Raw genomic sequence first — 15,159 nt, 5'->3', positions numbered from 1 at the left:
GGCGCGTCGAGACGCTCGTCGCAAAAGGGACCACTCTTGTCCGATCAGATCGGAGTCGCGAGTCCAATCGTTAACCGCTTCTCATACTTTGCAAAAATTAATTTGTAAGAGATGTCGCGCTGCCGATTTATCCGCGAGACACCCTACTGTTGGAATTTAATTAAAGCTCTGGATCAATCTCTCCTTCGAGTGTTTTTTAAAAATTTCTTCGGTTTAAAGATGAAGGGTGAAGTGTTTTAATTAAATCGATATTTTTTCAGTGGCCAATATGAATACGTATCTTTCGATGTCGTATTCGAAGAAAACAATTAAAGTTTAATATTCCGCCGATCGACATTCTACCGCACTTGGAGAGGATATAAATTATTATAATATTTGCGTACGAATAAATTATCCGTTTTAATTAAGAAATTCTTCATTACTTTCATCATGGCAATCGTAAAGTTCGTAGCACAAGCGATAAGTAGTTAAGAAAATTGATTTATTGAAATATTTGTTGAAATGTAATTTAAACTTTTTAATTACGAAAAACACACACATATACAAAGATACGTCAAAGGATTCACTTCTAAGAAATTTTGCTCCCGAATAAAATTGCGCAAAAAATACGACGCCATGAATATCACTAACGTGAAATAAAAAGGGTGGGGAAAAAACGCGAAAACGCGCTTCCTTTAGTAAATTACATATATTTCGCGAGAATGTATGTTTACATACGTTTGGGCAGGGTCCGTTGACGAAGCGGCGTAAACGCGTTTAGCGCTCCCCTTCATCAGGACGTAATGCAACGCGTACGTCGGTTTACATATCGAGTTATTGCAGTATGCATTCGCGCCATAGTTATCGGGGAGTGCATACAATGTGTGCGCGTGTATATAATGCAGCAGTAACATTGTGCCATGTGGCATCAATCATAGGATTTCCTGCAGGTGAAAGGCCAGTCGGTTCCCCCTACGCGAATACGCAACCCCCTAGCCTTCATCCCCCTCTCTCTCTCTCTCATACACATATACACTTCTGTCACTATCCCCCTCACTCACTGTTTTTCCAGATCCAACCATTCTCGTCGAAATTTGACAGCCTTCGGACCTAAAAATGGAGATTGACAAGTATAGCGAAACGGAGGAGAAAAAAAGAGAAAGGTCGGATTTTTATTCAAATATATATTTTATACGGAGAGAATAGAAAGAGAGTTTTTTTTCGCGGATAAGAAGAAAATTGCATACTACGTCTCTCTGAAAGTTTGTGAATAAAAAAAAGTTTGTGTAAATAAACGCGGCTGGATTAAAGTTTGTTACCGTAATTCTATGTGACGAGAGAAATAAAACTTTCTAAGCTATGCAACAATTATGCTTGTATATGAGTGACAGAACACGCGTCGACTTTTTACTTTGTATACTATGCTTCGCATACGTATGCACGTGAAAAATAAAATGCGAGCAAATTTTTGTGTCACCTTTGCACTTGATGTGACGCCACTTCCGTTACAAACATACACAAGCACATACACACACACATACACACAAGCTGCATAATATTCTCTCGTACAAGAATGTAATATCATGATGTCGTTAACGTCACTTTGGCTGTTTCAGTTTGTAGAGACTAGGAGCGATATAACTTATCTTTCCGCTTCGCTTCGCTGATGCTGTGACACTGTATAATAAAGGTCAGTTGCCCCTTAATTAGTAATTGATATTAACCGTAAATGTAACACGTTGCCGAGACGATTAACACGCGATGTACCGTAAATTTGTGGGTAAAATATAAAATAGAAGGATACAAGAGAAAGGCCGGAGAAGACGTGATTACGTTTTGAAAAAATGCAAAGACAAAGAAATGTCTTTACACTTGGAATACGTTAGTTATAATGTAAAGATTTTTGACAACTATATTAGTTTTATATACAGAACTGTTGTCACAGAGAAAATATACTGAAAACACAGAAATAGAGAGAAATATTTAAAATATTTCTTTTCAAAACTTTTGACACAAACAAGTGTGTCGCGTATGTTAGATATCGCAGGGAAGATGTGCGTTTATCTTTAAAATGCGCAGCGCGAAACATGCGTCAAATTTGCTTTGTAATAACATCACGTGTTTTTACGCAAAGTAATTATATACGAACGACTGTGAATAAAAGAAGGTAATATATATGCATGTAGAGAAACATAGAGATTAAATCCTTTACGCCTGTATAACATATGAGTGTACACGTTGCGTGATGGGAATTAAATGTCGCGGATGTACGTGTACGATCAAAATTAAAGTAAACCACTTGCTACGGCTTACCTGTAAGCTTCGCGGTACTTAATGAAATTTACGCGACAAATGTTTAAATTATTTTATTATATAGTAAAATCGTTATTTATTATTTATCAGTTACTATTATTTATTCATTATTAAAAAGATTTTTATATCCTTTTAAAAGAATAAAATTTGCTTTACTTATTGTTAGTAATATAATTTGATCAAAATATATCAGGCTTTAAAAAGTAATGAAATAATTCTTTGATTAACAAAAGCGGAACAATATAATTTGTCGATGATTTAATAATAAATTACTGCTTGATATCTATTGTATTATTCTACATTGAAAAAGCACTCACAAATAAAAAGTTTTAACGTAAAGATACAAAAAAATCAAATGCGCGATTATATAAATATTTCTAACGACACTTATATCTTGCTCTGAAAAGACGAAGAAGAGAACTCGTTATTATCTCATTAATAATCTTATTATCGTCACGCGCCTCTATTATTTAAAGATGTGCAGCAGAGAATCGAAAATAAAGAATGAAAAATAAATTAGATCTCACATTTGCGCGCGTCTGATGAATCATTCACAGCTGGATCGAAGACTCGAATAGCTGATGGCAGCACGTTCTTGGTGACCATCAACAATATTGCCAGCAGCAATTCTCACAGCAGACCGACTCCATCTGTTGGCTTCAGCTGTGCTACCGACAGAGGCGGCAAAGATCAATGACCGCAAAAGATGAAAGGCGGCAAGACGACGTTTACAGCGATTCTATGTACGAGACGACACCTACATCCACGTCTTTCAGATTCGCGTGCGATATTATTAATAAATTCAAGAAAGTTTTCATTTATCGAAGAAAATCGAGAGATTTTAATGGAAAATTATGATTCTTTTCATCTTCTCTATAGAAGCGAAGTAATTTCTCCCAGAATTCTGTGAAATCTCGACAGATTTAGCAGACATAGAAGACTCATCACTAAGACACGATTCATTCTACTAATTTACCAAAAATAAAAATTACTCCAAAGAAAATTAAATTTCAAGTTTAATGCCTTATCAAGGAGCACATTCTATCAATTTCTTTTGCTTCCCTTATATTTTTCATCACCATATCATGGCATATACGTACCAATCCTGGTATCGATAGTTGAACATATCGACATATCGTTCATCGGCGCTTCGCTCCAACGATGTATCGTTGCACGTTCGACCCCGAGATACTTACGTACGCATCTCTCGATACGAGTTCCCGGTTCGAGGATTCATCCCTAGAGCAAGCAGTAGTGGTCGACGTGAATGGGCGGCCAGAGTGCAAGATGGCGGATTGCGAGTCGGAGGTGCACCGCTTGGCAGCGACGAACCAGGACGGCAGTGCGAGGAACAACGCGACGACCGTGACAATGGTGAACAACAATGCCGCTCGGGTGCCGCAGCATCCGCCAGCGGTGGCCGCCCAGGACCGCCAGGACCCGGTCGGCCAGGGTCCGCGATGCGTAACCATTTACAAGACCGAGACGGGCTTCGGGTTCAACGTACGCGGCCAGGTCAGCGAGGGTGGACAGCTACGGAGCATCAACGGAGAGCTGTACGCGCCTCTTCAGCATGTCAGCGCGGTGCTGCCGAGAGGCGCCGCCGAGAAGGCCGGCGTCCGCAAGGGCGACCGTATTCTCGAAGTGTGAGTAAAGAGGAAACTCGTGTCCCTCGTCTGTCTTATCCTACCTTTCTCGTGCTCTCTTCTCTCGTTCTTCGCTTCTCAGATAAACCCGTCTTCAGGAGACTCTTTAGCCAGGACCTCGCTTCCTCGCCTCGATCCGCTCCGATGCGACTGATGCAATCGTATTCGGGCTGTGCGCCAAAAATTGCGTCGGTCAATTCGTTATAACTGGACGGCGAACACGGCGCGAGATTCGGCCTTGATACACGTTATTTATTTCGCAGCACGAGTGTAAGAACGAACAGGCGACGATGCGCGAGTAGAAAGGATCTATGGGGAATCCTATGGGATTATAATTCTGTGATAAATGAAGAATCTCTGTAGAATATAGAGCAGAAGGAGGATGTGTAGATTGAATTCAAAACAAGATTTAAATCCCGTGCTCTGTGTAACAATTATAAATCAAATTCGACTGTTATTATTGTATCACTGATAATCAACATGTTATGACATTTCTCGTTTCCGTGCAAGTCATCATTTAGATATTCTTGAGAAGCAACGCGCACGCGTTTATTTTCGAGATTGTCGACGAAAAATGTTTAAAGCGATTTTAAATATACGAATATAATTTATATTCTTAAATCATGAATTTATATGAAATTTCGATTTGAGAAAAAGCCGACTCCAACAATTTTTTGTTTAATGTTAACGTCATACATTTTTCCTCCAAAATCTTTCGATAAACACGTACGCATCTGCGACTCGCGTGCTGCCTCCGCCAAGAATGTCTAAATGTCATCGACTTGCAAACTACGACGATAATAAATGTATCTGGACTTTGTTTTTTCGCTCAACCAATCGGAATAACGCGTCTCTCACTTATGCCATTTGCATACATATATACAAAGTCCGCGTTTATTTATATCACTATGGAAATAGTTAAACGCGCTAGCTATATGTATATTCATGCGGAGAATTACCTGCTCGTAAACCTCTCTTCGCAATCTCTAACTCTGCTTCTCGACGATCGTGATTCTTCAGAATTATAGCTCTGGTCGTAGTAATCTTTCGATGCGTTGTAATAACCGTCCCGTAGGATCGATATCGATCCTTGACTATAATTTATCCCTCTTATGTCTTTTCTGAAACATCTTATACTGTATATTATACTGATTAACTGATATCAATTTTCGATCAGCTGATATCTTTACTATGTTGTATATTTGTCGAAAAATGTGGAAATAATTATTAAGGGCTGGTTGTTCCAACCTCTTGATAAATTTTACCTGACAGATAGCACACCTTCGTCTTTTTTCCAATAAGTTTTAAAAAAAAGACGAACATATGCTATCTATCAGACAGAACAATTCTCAACATAGAGAGTCAGAGAGATAGCATTTACTCCACCCAAAATTCTGATGTAAAAATGATAAAGTTTACACGATGCGTGACAAACATGTTCATCCGTTCGCAGGAATTTACGAACGCAATTTGCAAGCTTAAGGACCGGTCTCTATCGCAGACTGGTCAACTGATTATTTGAATTTCAAATTTCTCTATCAATTTTGCTCTCGCCGAGCGAAAAGATGCGCGAAGTAGCACGTATCTCCGAGTCTGATCCATCATCATTTTTAAACAATTATCTTAATCCGATCTGACAAATATAATGAATAAATAACTCTATTTATACTTCAAAGTTATTTCTCGTTTGAGACGATCGTTGGTATATTCAATTATGATAAACGCGACGATTCTGTCAATGAACATCCTTATTGTCGCGAATTAACTGTTGTATTAGTTAGTTAACTATCCAACTGACAAGTCGCGCTCGCGCGAATATTCGCAATTTTCGTCGGTGCGATCGTTAGTGCTCTCGGATTTGCATACCTGATCATTAGCCACCCGGTACCGTACCTTGTGCACAGTAATTGTGTTCTCCAAGCTGTTTAATTAAAAGCTAATTTGCTTAAAACATTGTCGCTTTGTCCTGGTCGAATTTACTGCATAGAGAGTATTTAACGATATACATATATATATATATATATATATATATGCAATGGATTATTCCCGTCAAATTCGAATCTCATAATATTTCATACGACCACCATAAAATCGTAAAATTGAAAATAATATGCCATATAGAAATATATGTATATTCGACATACATCAAATATATATATTTTTTTTACGCGACATTTATTTTAGGAGTGACGTTGAGATTAAATATAAGCTAAGTAATCTAAGTATGAATCATTTTATATATAACGAGAGATTGATTTACAATTCGACAAGATTGGAGATTGACCGATTAAAAAAGAAAGCAACAATACGAAATCTATTATGGTGTTGATGCAATCGATATATCGCAAGCATCTCTCTTACTTGCGATAGTCGCGACGATAAACGAGCGGCTCCGCGTTTATTTGTGACGACGCGTCCGGAGAGATTGTGGGAATGAAAGGTCTGTATGCAACTGTATGTGCGAGTCGTAGGGTCCAAGGTTCCCATAAACTTCGTCGCGGTTCAAGGACCGTCTTACGGTTCGTGGCCCGTCGCTCCTCGATTTCACGTTTTGTCTATACAGCTTCTCGTTCCGTGAGATACTTTCCTTTTCTCTGACCTTCCCTTCGCCAAGGATAACCGAGGCGGCATCCCGAAATACATTTTTCCTCCGGACGTCTATTCATCGAAATACTCTGTTAATCGTCATTTCATAATTTGTCAATATTTTTATTTTTCCCTCGAGTGTATTTTTTTTTTTTTTCTTTCCCATTAATCACCGCGAGAGATTGATCGAGACTTTTGCTCTGCCTTTCACTCGGCCAATTTTGCGGTTCCTGCAGCGACTCTTCGACATCGCTGCCGTTTATTATTCGTTATGTCATCCGTTCGAATCTAAACGACATTTCAAGTCTCTCCGTTGAATGAACTATCGCCTCTTCGTTTCGAGATATTTATTAATAGTCCTTTTATCTTCGCGTTTCGTTAACTTTCTTAATTATATCGCTTGCGCGAGAAACTGACAGTCGCGAATTATACGCTTTTTGTTACTTATACATAATGTACCTATGACTTCTTTTCTTATGTTACACTCGTATTTAATGTTCTTGAAAGGCTTAATCTTTTTGTAGGTTTCTACGATTCTTTCTATAATCAACAAAGTTATTTTATGCATATATTACACAGGTTATTCGAAACGCGTCTTTCTTTTCTCGATTGTCAAAGAAGTTATTTTTAGCGATAAAAAATGACACCGTAATCTCATTCGGAAATTATAAATTAAACTAGATAAAGTGTAGTTGGGGCTAAGATCTGCGGAGGCGAAGGTTTAACGAGCAACGACAAGTATGAATATTACTTAAAAGGAGCCGCTTATTGCACGCGTCCGATAAAACGAGCAACTATTCACTCATGTCAGAGTTAATCATTAAGTGCCCCGTTAACGTAGGTGCGAATCATTATAAGTTTTACGCTTTGTTGTCTCGGTTAGACGGTAACTAGCAGGCTCGTGAATAAGGACAGTTTTGAACGGCAATTATGGTGTGTTTACATATAATTTGTACAAAGAAAGGAAACGCCCTGTCTATTGTTTTTCTCTCTATCTCTTTCTCGCATACGCGCATTCAAATAATTATAATATTACAGTGAATCTCGTGAATCTCGCGCCTACGAGAAGCGCATTATCTTCTAGAGAAGATAATGCACGTCTCTTCAAGATTACAGCGTACACGCGGCGTTTATTGACCGATCCACTCTCTCTTTCTCTCTCTCTCTCTCTTCACCCCTTATCTGCCAATCTAATTTCATTAGATGACGAAATACTTCTGTAAGTTGTATTGGCGCAGATAACGTCGTTGACGTACAACGTCACGGAGAGGAGAGTTTGCATTTAACGAGTGCTACGCGTCTCGCATTTGTCAATGCCTGACGTAACTGATTTCAGCGCCGAACGTTAAATTTATTCACGCTCACTTTCGCGCTACAATCTAATTGAACTCTGACCTGATCGCCTGCTGCGATAATATTTAATAAAAATAATTAAGAAAATATGTATAATATATTAAATATATATAAAATTACAAACGCACGTTAAGATTTAATTGTAAATTATTTAACCGTATGTAAGATACACACACGACAAGTGGTCGCCTCTCAATTGGCCACTTCGTATGATCTAGTCTTCTAGAGAAGACAAATAACATGTCGTACGATTCAGGTCCACCCGGTACACGCGATAACGAAATGTATAAAACGCGACGCGCCTCTTCTCGCACGCAGACGTGAAAATCCGTGGTCAGATCGCGACACATTCGCCGATTTCTGCTGCTGGGAGAGTCGTGCCTCCGCGCTCCGAGCCAATCGCGACCGTCCTTTCACTGTCGGAATTCGAAACTCGTGCTGCGATATAAAAAAAAAGAGAGAGAAGAAAAAGGTCGTTTATATATACCGGTATTCTATTCCCTTTCGACTGGTTGAATAAACGATCGGGGACCGCCGACACACAACGTGCTCGCGACCAGCCCCATCCAAGGCCTCTCTCTTTCCTATCTCCGTCGCGGATCGACCAGATCGGGAACCGGATGTGCCGGAGCGAAAATCCTCATTAGCATCAGATTTTCTCCCTTCTCGCGCGATCGATCGTCCGTCGAAATACGGCATCGATTGAGGCAACAGTAACAGTTAGCGCGAATCGCCAACCGCCCGCGTCTGTTTAGACGAGAGATTAATTCGCGGGCCGATAAGATCCTCGGCATGAAATATGTTGACGTGTTACATGACCGCGCTGCAATGCGAGTGGATCGAGAATCGCGGACGATGGAATACTACCGGCGTGCTGCAGTCGCAATTAAAGTCGGTTTAAATTATAGATCGACGATAACGAAAGACGATAACAATTGTGTGCGTGACGCCAAAAAAAAAAAAAAAAAACTGTCGCTTCTGTTTGCAGGAATAATGTCAGCGTCGAAGGCGCCACTCACAAGCAAGTGGTGGATCTGATTAAATCGGGTGGCGATGTTCTCACCTTGACCGTCATCTCCGTGACGCCCCAGGAAGCAGAGAGGCTGGAGCCCTGCGAGGATTTGAGGTGATTTGCGGGATAAAATATTCGGATGAAATATTGTATTTACGCGTCATAGTTTATAGTACAGTTCGAATGAGGCCATATTAAATTATCGCTTGCATTTTTCAATAAATCCTAACTATCTCATTGATAAGAGCCTCAAAGCGTTACAATAACCTTGGCGATTCTAATAACTCCCGATATTTATCTAATATTTATCTAAATTGTGTTCGATTAAGATGTACATTTTATTAAAGACATATTTTATTATTAATACATATTAAATAAAATGTATATTTAATAAATATATATTTATGATATATTTCTAATAAAAATATTGATATTTATTGAATATTAAATGCATCTTTGCACCTTCTTCAGCTATGCATCGGTGGATTACAGCGAGAAACGATCCCTGCCGATCAGCGTGCCCGATTATCACGTGCGTGAGAGAAAACACGAGCGTTACGTAGTCTTCAACGTCCATATGGCCGGCAGGCACTTGTGCTCGCGCCGATATCGGGAATTTGCAGCGTTGCACATGGCGCTGAAGAAGGAGTTCATAGGCTTCAATTTTCCGAAGCTGCCAGGAAAATGGCCATTCCAGTAATGTCCTCGGATTATATAATACGCAATAATATCACGCGCGGACACGTGCAAATGCGTTTAGACATTGATAATGAAAGGGTCCTATTTATCTTGCATTGACACATTTGTATATGCAATACGTATAAATTTTCAAATTACGTTTCTCACATTTCCGTGTTTTTCGTCCCGCGAGAAATTAATTAACCAAATGTTAATTCAGGATCATAAGACACTCAAGATTTGTTCACATTTTGCAGGTTGAGCGAGCAACAGCTCGACGCGAGGAGACGCGGTCTCGAGCAGTATTTAGAGAAGGTCTGCGCGGTGAGGGTGATAGCGGAAAGTGACGCGATGCAGGAGTTTCTGACCGATCGATTGGAGGAGGACGGGGATCAGGGACCGGCGGTCGATCTCAAGGTTCTGCTGCCGGATCGCGAAGTCGTCACCGTGACGATCCCGAAAGCGGCGTCGGTGAAGGACGTCTACGATGCGGTTTGCTCTCGGGTCGGCTTAGACGCGGAGACGGCCAAGTACTTTTACCTGTTCGAGATCGTCGAGTACAATTTCGGTACGTTAGTCATTGTCAAACGCAAACACGAGCTTCAAATGAAATAAAAATCGAGAGTCTTATTGCTGATTTTATGATATGCTTCAGAGCGGAAGCTGCAACCTCACGAACACCCGCATACCTTATACATTCAGAATTACTCAACCGCCAGCGCGACATGTCTAGCGATAAGAAGGTGGCTTTTCAATGTAAATAGGCCTCTGGGCGAGCAAGCATTGACTTGGATTTTCTGGCAGACGATCGACGAGGTGAACAGAGGTCACATCACCGCGGGCGAACGATTGTATCAGTTAAAGGCTCTGCAAGACGCGTCCAGAAAGCACGAGGTACGTTCAGTGGCAGAAGCTATCCTGACTCCAAATATTTCTGAGTAATTAACAGTTTAAAACGAGAATCTTCTCACAAACTAAGTTTTAGAAAAAAAATCCAGTCTTCAATTTTTTAATAGTCCAATTAATTTTACGTGGAGGACTTTATATTTTCACAGAATTTGAATTCTTTAGTGGATGTGTAATGACAGGTAAATGGTGACCACGTGATATTTTCGTCGAGGAAAAAGAGAGTGTGCTGAAGCGACTTTCTGTATATTTTCGAGACATTTTTATCACATTTACGCGAAATTGTATGTCCGCAGTACCTAAAACTGGCGAGGGAACTGAGCGGTTACGGCGACATCGTGTTCCCGCATTGCGCGTGCGACTCGAGGAAGGAAGGCCATGTGATACCTGCGGTAGGAACGGCCTCTTTCAAGCTGCACGCTGCAAAGGAGGACGGTACTCTGGAATCGCAAGTGGTGGAGTTTCAATGGAGCACCATAGCCCGATGGGAAGTAGATGAAGACGGGATGGCGTTCTGCTTCCAGTACACGCGCCAGGACAACCGTCCGCCGCGCTGGCTCAAGGTCTTCACACCTTACGTGAGTTTACGAGCGTTTCTTTCTTTGTCAGCCATATATTCGGAAATATGCGAAATATTCGGCGCATTTGTCGCATTATCCATATTTTTCTGGTCTCGTGTTGTACTTGCAGTATACGTTCCTCTCGGATTGCTTCGATCGAATAGCCGAGGAAGCGAAATGGGATGACCCAGGGGAATGACGTAATGCTCGACGATAAGAGGCATTTGATTGATGAACGGTGTTTTTCCAGCATTCGTATCTATCTCTCCGAAATAGTTGGAAATTTTTTACTTAGGGAATTTAGCAATCTTGTAGACCGAATCATTCGACTCAACGTAGTGCGACTGTACTCTTAGCATATCAGATTTTTCCATCTGTTGTTGTTAGTTTCACTGTTACGTTCAGAACACTATTACTACGATGCAGCACCGGAAGAGAGAACGTTTGCTTACATCGGAAAAATTCGTGTAAATGTAAATATCCATCCCGGTGACACTGATACCTCTGTATACCGGAATTACGAACATTCGATATATATACTGAGACATTCGCAAATAGGAATTAGATCTGTTTGAGAACAGAATGTGATGAATAAATTTACGCCATGCTCGTCCGTGTATCTTAAGAGTCTAGCTTTTTTCTCGATACATGTATGGGAGAATAATATAAAATTTGATTTTTATATATACAGTTCGCGAGCTTTTTCGTTTCGTCGAGATGAGATTCGCGTGTTGTTTCTCCTTTTTTTTACAAAGGACGAAATTGCGCACGTGCCAGGACATGCGAGAGAATAAAGATACGTCAATGTACACATACAGAGTTATACGTAGCTATTATATCACGGGGAGATACGGTCGCCCGCCTAGAAAAAGAAAACTACCTATCCTTTTGGCCTATAAGTTGTTACACATATAGCGCGCAATTTTCGATTACAGGTGAGAGAGAATCGATCGAATTATACACATAAACACACACAAACGTTCCTCGCCTAATAGAAACCTGAAACTTTCCTTCCGTTTTGGAGATCTGTGTGTCGATCGAGCGTTTAACGAGGGAAGTATATAATATCACGATATATATACCTCGTGCATTTTCTAATGTGCAATATTTTATCATTTCGCATGTATGTCATTTTCGTCAATTCGTTACGCAGGATATTTTAAGTCGAATGGTATCGTATAGGCAATTTTAATCAATCATGTATCTCAATATAGTCCAATTTATTTCTGCGGTAAGCTTCTTATCTTTTGCGACTTGAGGATTAAGAGGATAAATTTTAAAAGGATTTTTGAAAGAAGAAATAGATACATATCATACACATTATAGGCTCATCGAAATCACATTATAGAAGATTCTGTCTTATCTTTCCTTTAAATTATCCTGCGTAACAGGGATTTTCTTAATGCACGCGCCGGTTTCGCGCAATCTATGTGTAACGAATCGATCAGTCCTCTACACGTTTTATTGATTCATTCATATGTATAGGATATTAGGGTTAATGAAAAGTAGAGAAAAGAAATTGTAAATATCAATGTTAAAAATATACTTTTTGAAAAAGAAACTCGGTTGTTTCAATAAGATTAATGAACGTATTACATCGGCGAGGATATTAATCGATAACTGAGTCCCTCGTCTCGCGAAAGAGCGACGACTCGATTATTACGTAAAACTGTGTGCGTGCAAATTATGAGTGTGCGAAATATTGTAATAAGAGCCGCGAGAACTGTTTTTTTTTCTCCTTCTCGATCAGCGTTCTCGGTTGAACTTTATCGGGCTCTCCTTTTTCCTTCCTTCCCGTCATCAAATTTACAGTGATAATGTACGATAGAAAATGCTCGTCATCCAACGATATATTACGATGTGTATATATGCGGGATATCTAGTAGAGGAAGGAGGGAAGATCATATAAAGGCTCGGGACAGCAATGTGTAACACAGGGTCGCGTGGCACGATTTTTTCCTCTATTATTTTTTTTTTAGAAGAAAGGAAGAAATAATACTCACTAATAATGTTAAGAGAGATACACTGATAATAAAACAGCAAGAAACGTAATAAGAATAATGTTTAGCGACACACACTGCTCTGCGTGCGATAATGATTTTGCAGGGTCACGTGCCGTGATTCATTCGATTCGCGCAGATTCACAGTAGAAAGCGAACATTTGGAGCAAGTTCATATACTCTTGCATACACACACTTTTACATAATCACGTTTACGCTGCGACGTTTGATTTTCTTATATAAAGTTTTGTTCCTACATACATACTTTGATTTTTCGCAGCGCTTAAAGATCCACTTGTTCGCTTACTTAAAGTGCAAGCAGTCTCCGCAAATGATATATAAATAGAAAGATATGTAGATATATTATTATATCGTTAACGTTTTTAAACTTTATCCATGGCGAGCGTATGAATGGGAAATGCGTGTGTAAAAGATTTGAATGACGAGAGAATGTATGATGAAGAAAATTATATATATATTATATATATATATGCGCTCGCGCGAGGGCAGCATAGTTATGATACTGTTAATGGTATAATAGGAATATAGAATATAATATAGAACGTAATTATAATTGAACACGCGAGTATCCCAGTGAATATACAAGATCGATATATGTACGATGTGATATGTTCGCGCATACACGAGGGATTCTCTCAATCGAGCGAGCAAGACAATTACAATAATAGTTTCCATTGTTTCGTCAAGAGATAAAGAGAGGGAGAGAGAGAGAGAGAGAGAGAGAGAGAGAGAGAGAGAGAGAGAGAGAGAGAGAGAGAGAGATTCTATCTGTTAAGAAACTATGCAAAATGATGTGTGAGTTATATTAGTTAGCAATACGTGCGTGCGAAATATTATTGGTAATAAATGAACCGAATGAACCTTCGGATGATCTCCTAACATTTAGGAATCGAGGAATGTGAGAGATTTAGTGATGTAGTTTTGTTGAACGACGTATAATATAATCTGTCCGATATAATCTGATCTATCATTAGCCATCATGATATACATATTATTGGAGTCGGAGAAACCCGAAGGACTCTCATTGTGGTTATTATATTACCAGCGAAAGAGATTCGAGATACACATGAGACCTTTGGTGGTGCACGCTTGCATTGATCGGTGAAGTAATAATTAATTTATGGATTGCGGATACACGAAAGAAAGTCTGTGGCGTCGAGAATAGCCGCCCGTCAGGAGAATGGCAATAATAATTATGAAGAGAAAATTATATGAAGAGTAATATTTAAATTAAGTCGCGTATATAATAGTTATATAATTGGTGGTAAATATTTTTTGAAAAATCATGCAGGATAATCGCAGAGGATACGTCCAAGTCGAATTCAACTCTGATACGAAAGATCTGAAAAAATAGTCGGATTAATGATAACGATAATTTCGCAGTTTTGTAAAATTTTATCAGTCTTGCAGTATTTATCTTAATTTTATCATTGCTTTTCTTATGACACACTTTTAGCACGTGCACGATCAAAGATTTTCTTTCATTTTAAAAAAGATGCTTAATGAAAATTTCTTTTTTTTTTTGCGTCCGTTGTCAAAATGCAAGGAAGTCAATAAATTTAAAACGCGGCAGCTTATTAAAGCTATAATGTGTTTAATTAATCGCTACTCCGTTGATTAACGGAGCTAATGAGTTCGTTAAACGCCAGAATGACGAAAAAAATTAGATAGTATAATTTATTGTTATTAAAAGACCATATCATTACGGTTAACACACTTTAGGCGTTATAATTAAAATATTCTGTATAATCGTAGTACGTAATAACAAATGCTCCAATTTATCGTATAACATCAGTTCGCGTAATTTTGCTGTAAAACTAGTATTTCGAATTAGCGAGAGATATTATTCGATTTCTTTATGAGCCATCTTATTAAGAAACGGAAAATAAAAACGGAAGAAATGAAATTCTTGTTATTGCCCTGTTTTTAATAGATTATGTCCTGCCTCTTATTATAATTGAGTATGACAATCGTAGAGAAAATCACGCGATAGACGATCCGTAATTCTAATAGCAAATAGATACCTATATGTATACATATAAGAGAATTGCGATCGAGACATATCTGTAATACAATACAATTGTTATTATATAACGCGGTAATCT

At 39.1% G+C, this 15,159-nt stretch overlaps 2 protein-coding genes across 3 annotated transcripts in view; both read left to right on the top strand.

The window, feature by feature from the left end:
- The window catches only part of Rpl29 (ribosomal protein L29), a 215,893-nt gene that overhangs the window by 102,996 nt on the left and 97,738 nt on the right, over positions 1 to 15,159 (top strand). The gene's annotated exons all lie outside the window — the stretch shown is intronic.
- Positions 3,537 to 13,823, top strand: Snx27 (sorting nexin 27). Of its 2 annotated transcripts, none has more exons than XM_083032395.1 (7): positions 3,537 to 3,938; positions 8,866 to 9,003; positions 9,361 to 9,585; positions 9,825 to 10,135; positions 10,223 to 10,461; positions 10,770 to 11,051; positions 11,164 to 13,823. In XM_083032395.1, exons 1-7 carry the CDS (start codon positions 3,580 to 3,582, stop codon positions 11,230 to 11,232), a joined length of 1,623 nt encoding a protein of 540 aa, XP_082888521.1. In that variant the 5' UTR covers positions 3,537 to 3,579; the 3' UTR covers positions 11,233 to 13,823. The 2 variants fall into 2 exon arrangements, with proteins under 2 accessions (XP_082888521.1, XP_082888530.1); XM_083032404.1 differs by lacking the exon at positions 3,537 to 3,938 and adding an exon at positions 8,045 to 8,768.

The sequence above is a fragment of the Prenolepis imparis genome, unplaced genomic scaffold, assembly GCF_030444845.1.
Source record: "Prenolepis imparis isolate NDT839.2.m4 unplaced genomic scaffold, iyPreImpa1.0 SCAF_1, whole genome shotgun sequence".
Classification (NCBI taxonomy): domain Eukaryota; kingdom Metazoa; phylum Arthropoda; class Insecta; order Hymenoptera; family Formicidae; genus Prenolepis; species Prenolepis imparis.
Note: the sequence above shows the minus strand (reverse complement) of the source record. Positions and strands in the feature narration are given on the sequence as shown.

Excerpts from the sequence above, each read along its gene's own strand:
- Snx27 (XM_083032395.1), top strand. The coding sequence starts at position 3,580 with ATGGCGGATTGCGAGTCGGAGGTGCACCGCTTGGCAGCGACGAACCAG. Across the intron at positions 10,136-10,222 it reads GATCGTCGAGTACAATTTCG|AGCGGAAGCTGCAACCTCAC; the intron begins GTACGTTAGTCA and ends GATATGCTTCAG. Across the intron at positions 10,462-10,769 it reads ACGCGTCCAGAAAGCACGAG|TACCTAAAACTGGCGAGGGA; the intron begins GTACGTTCAGTG and ends GTATGTCCGCAG.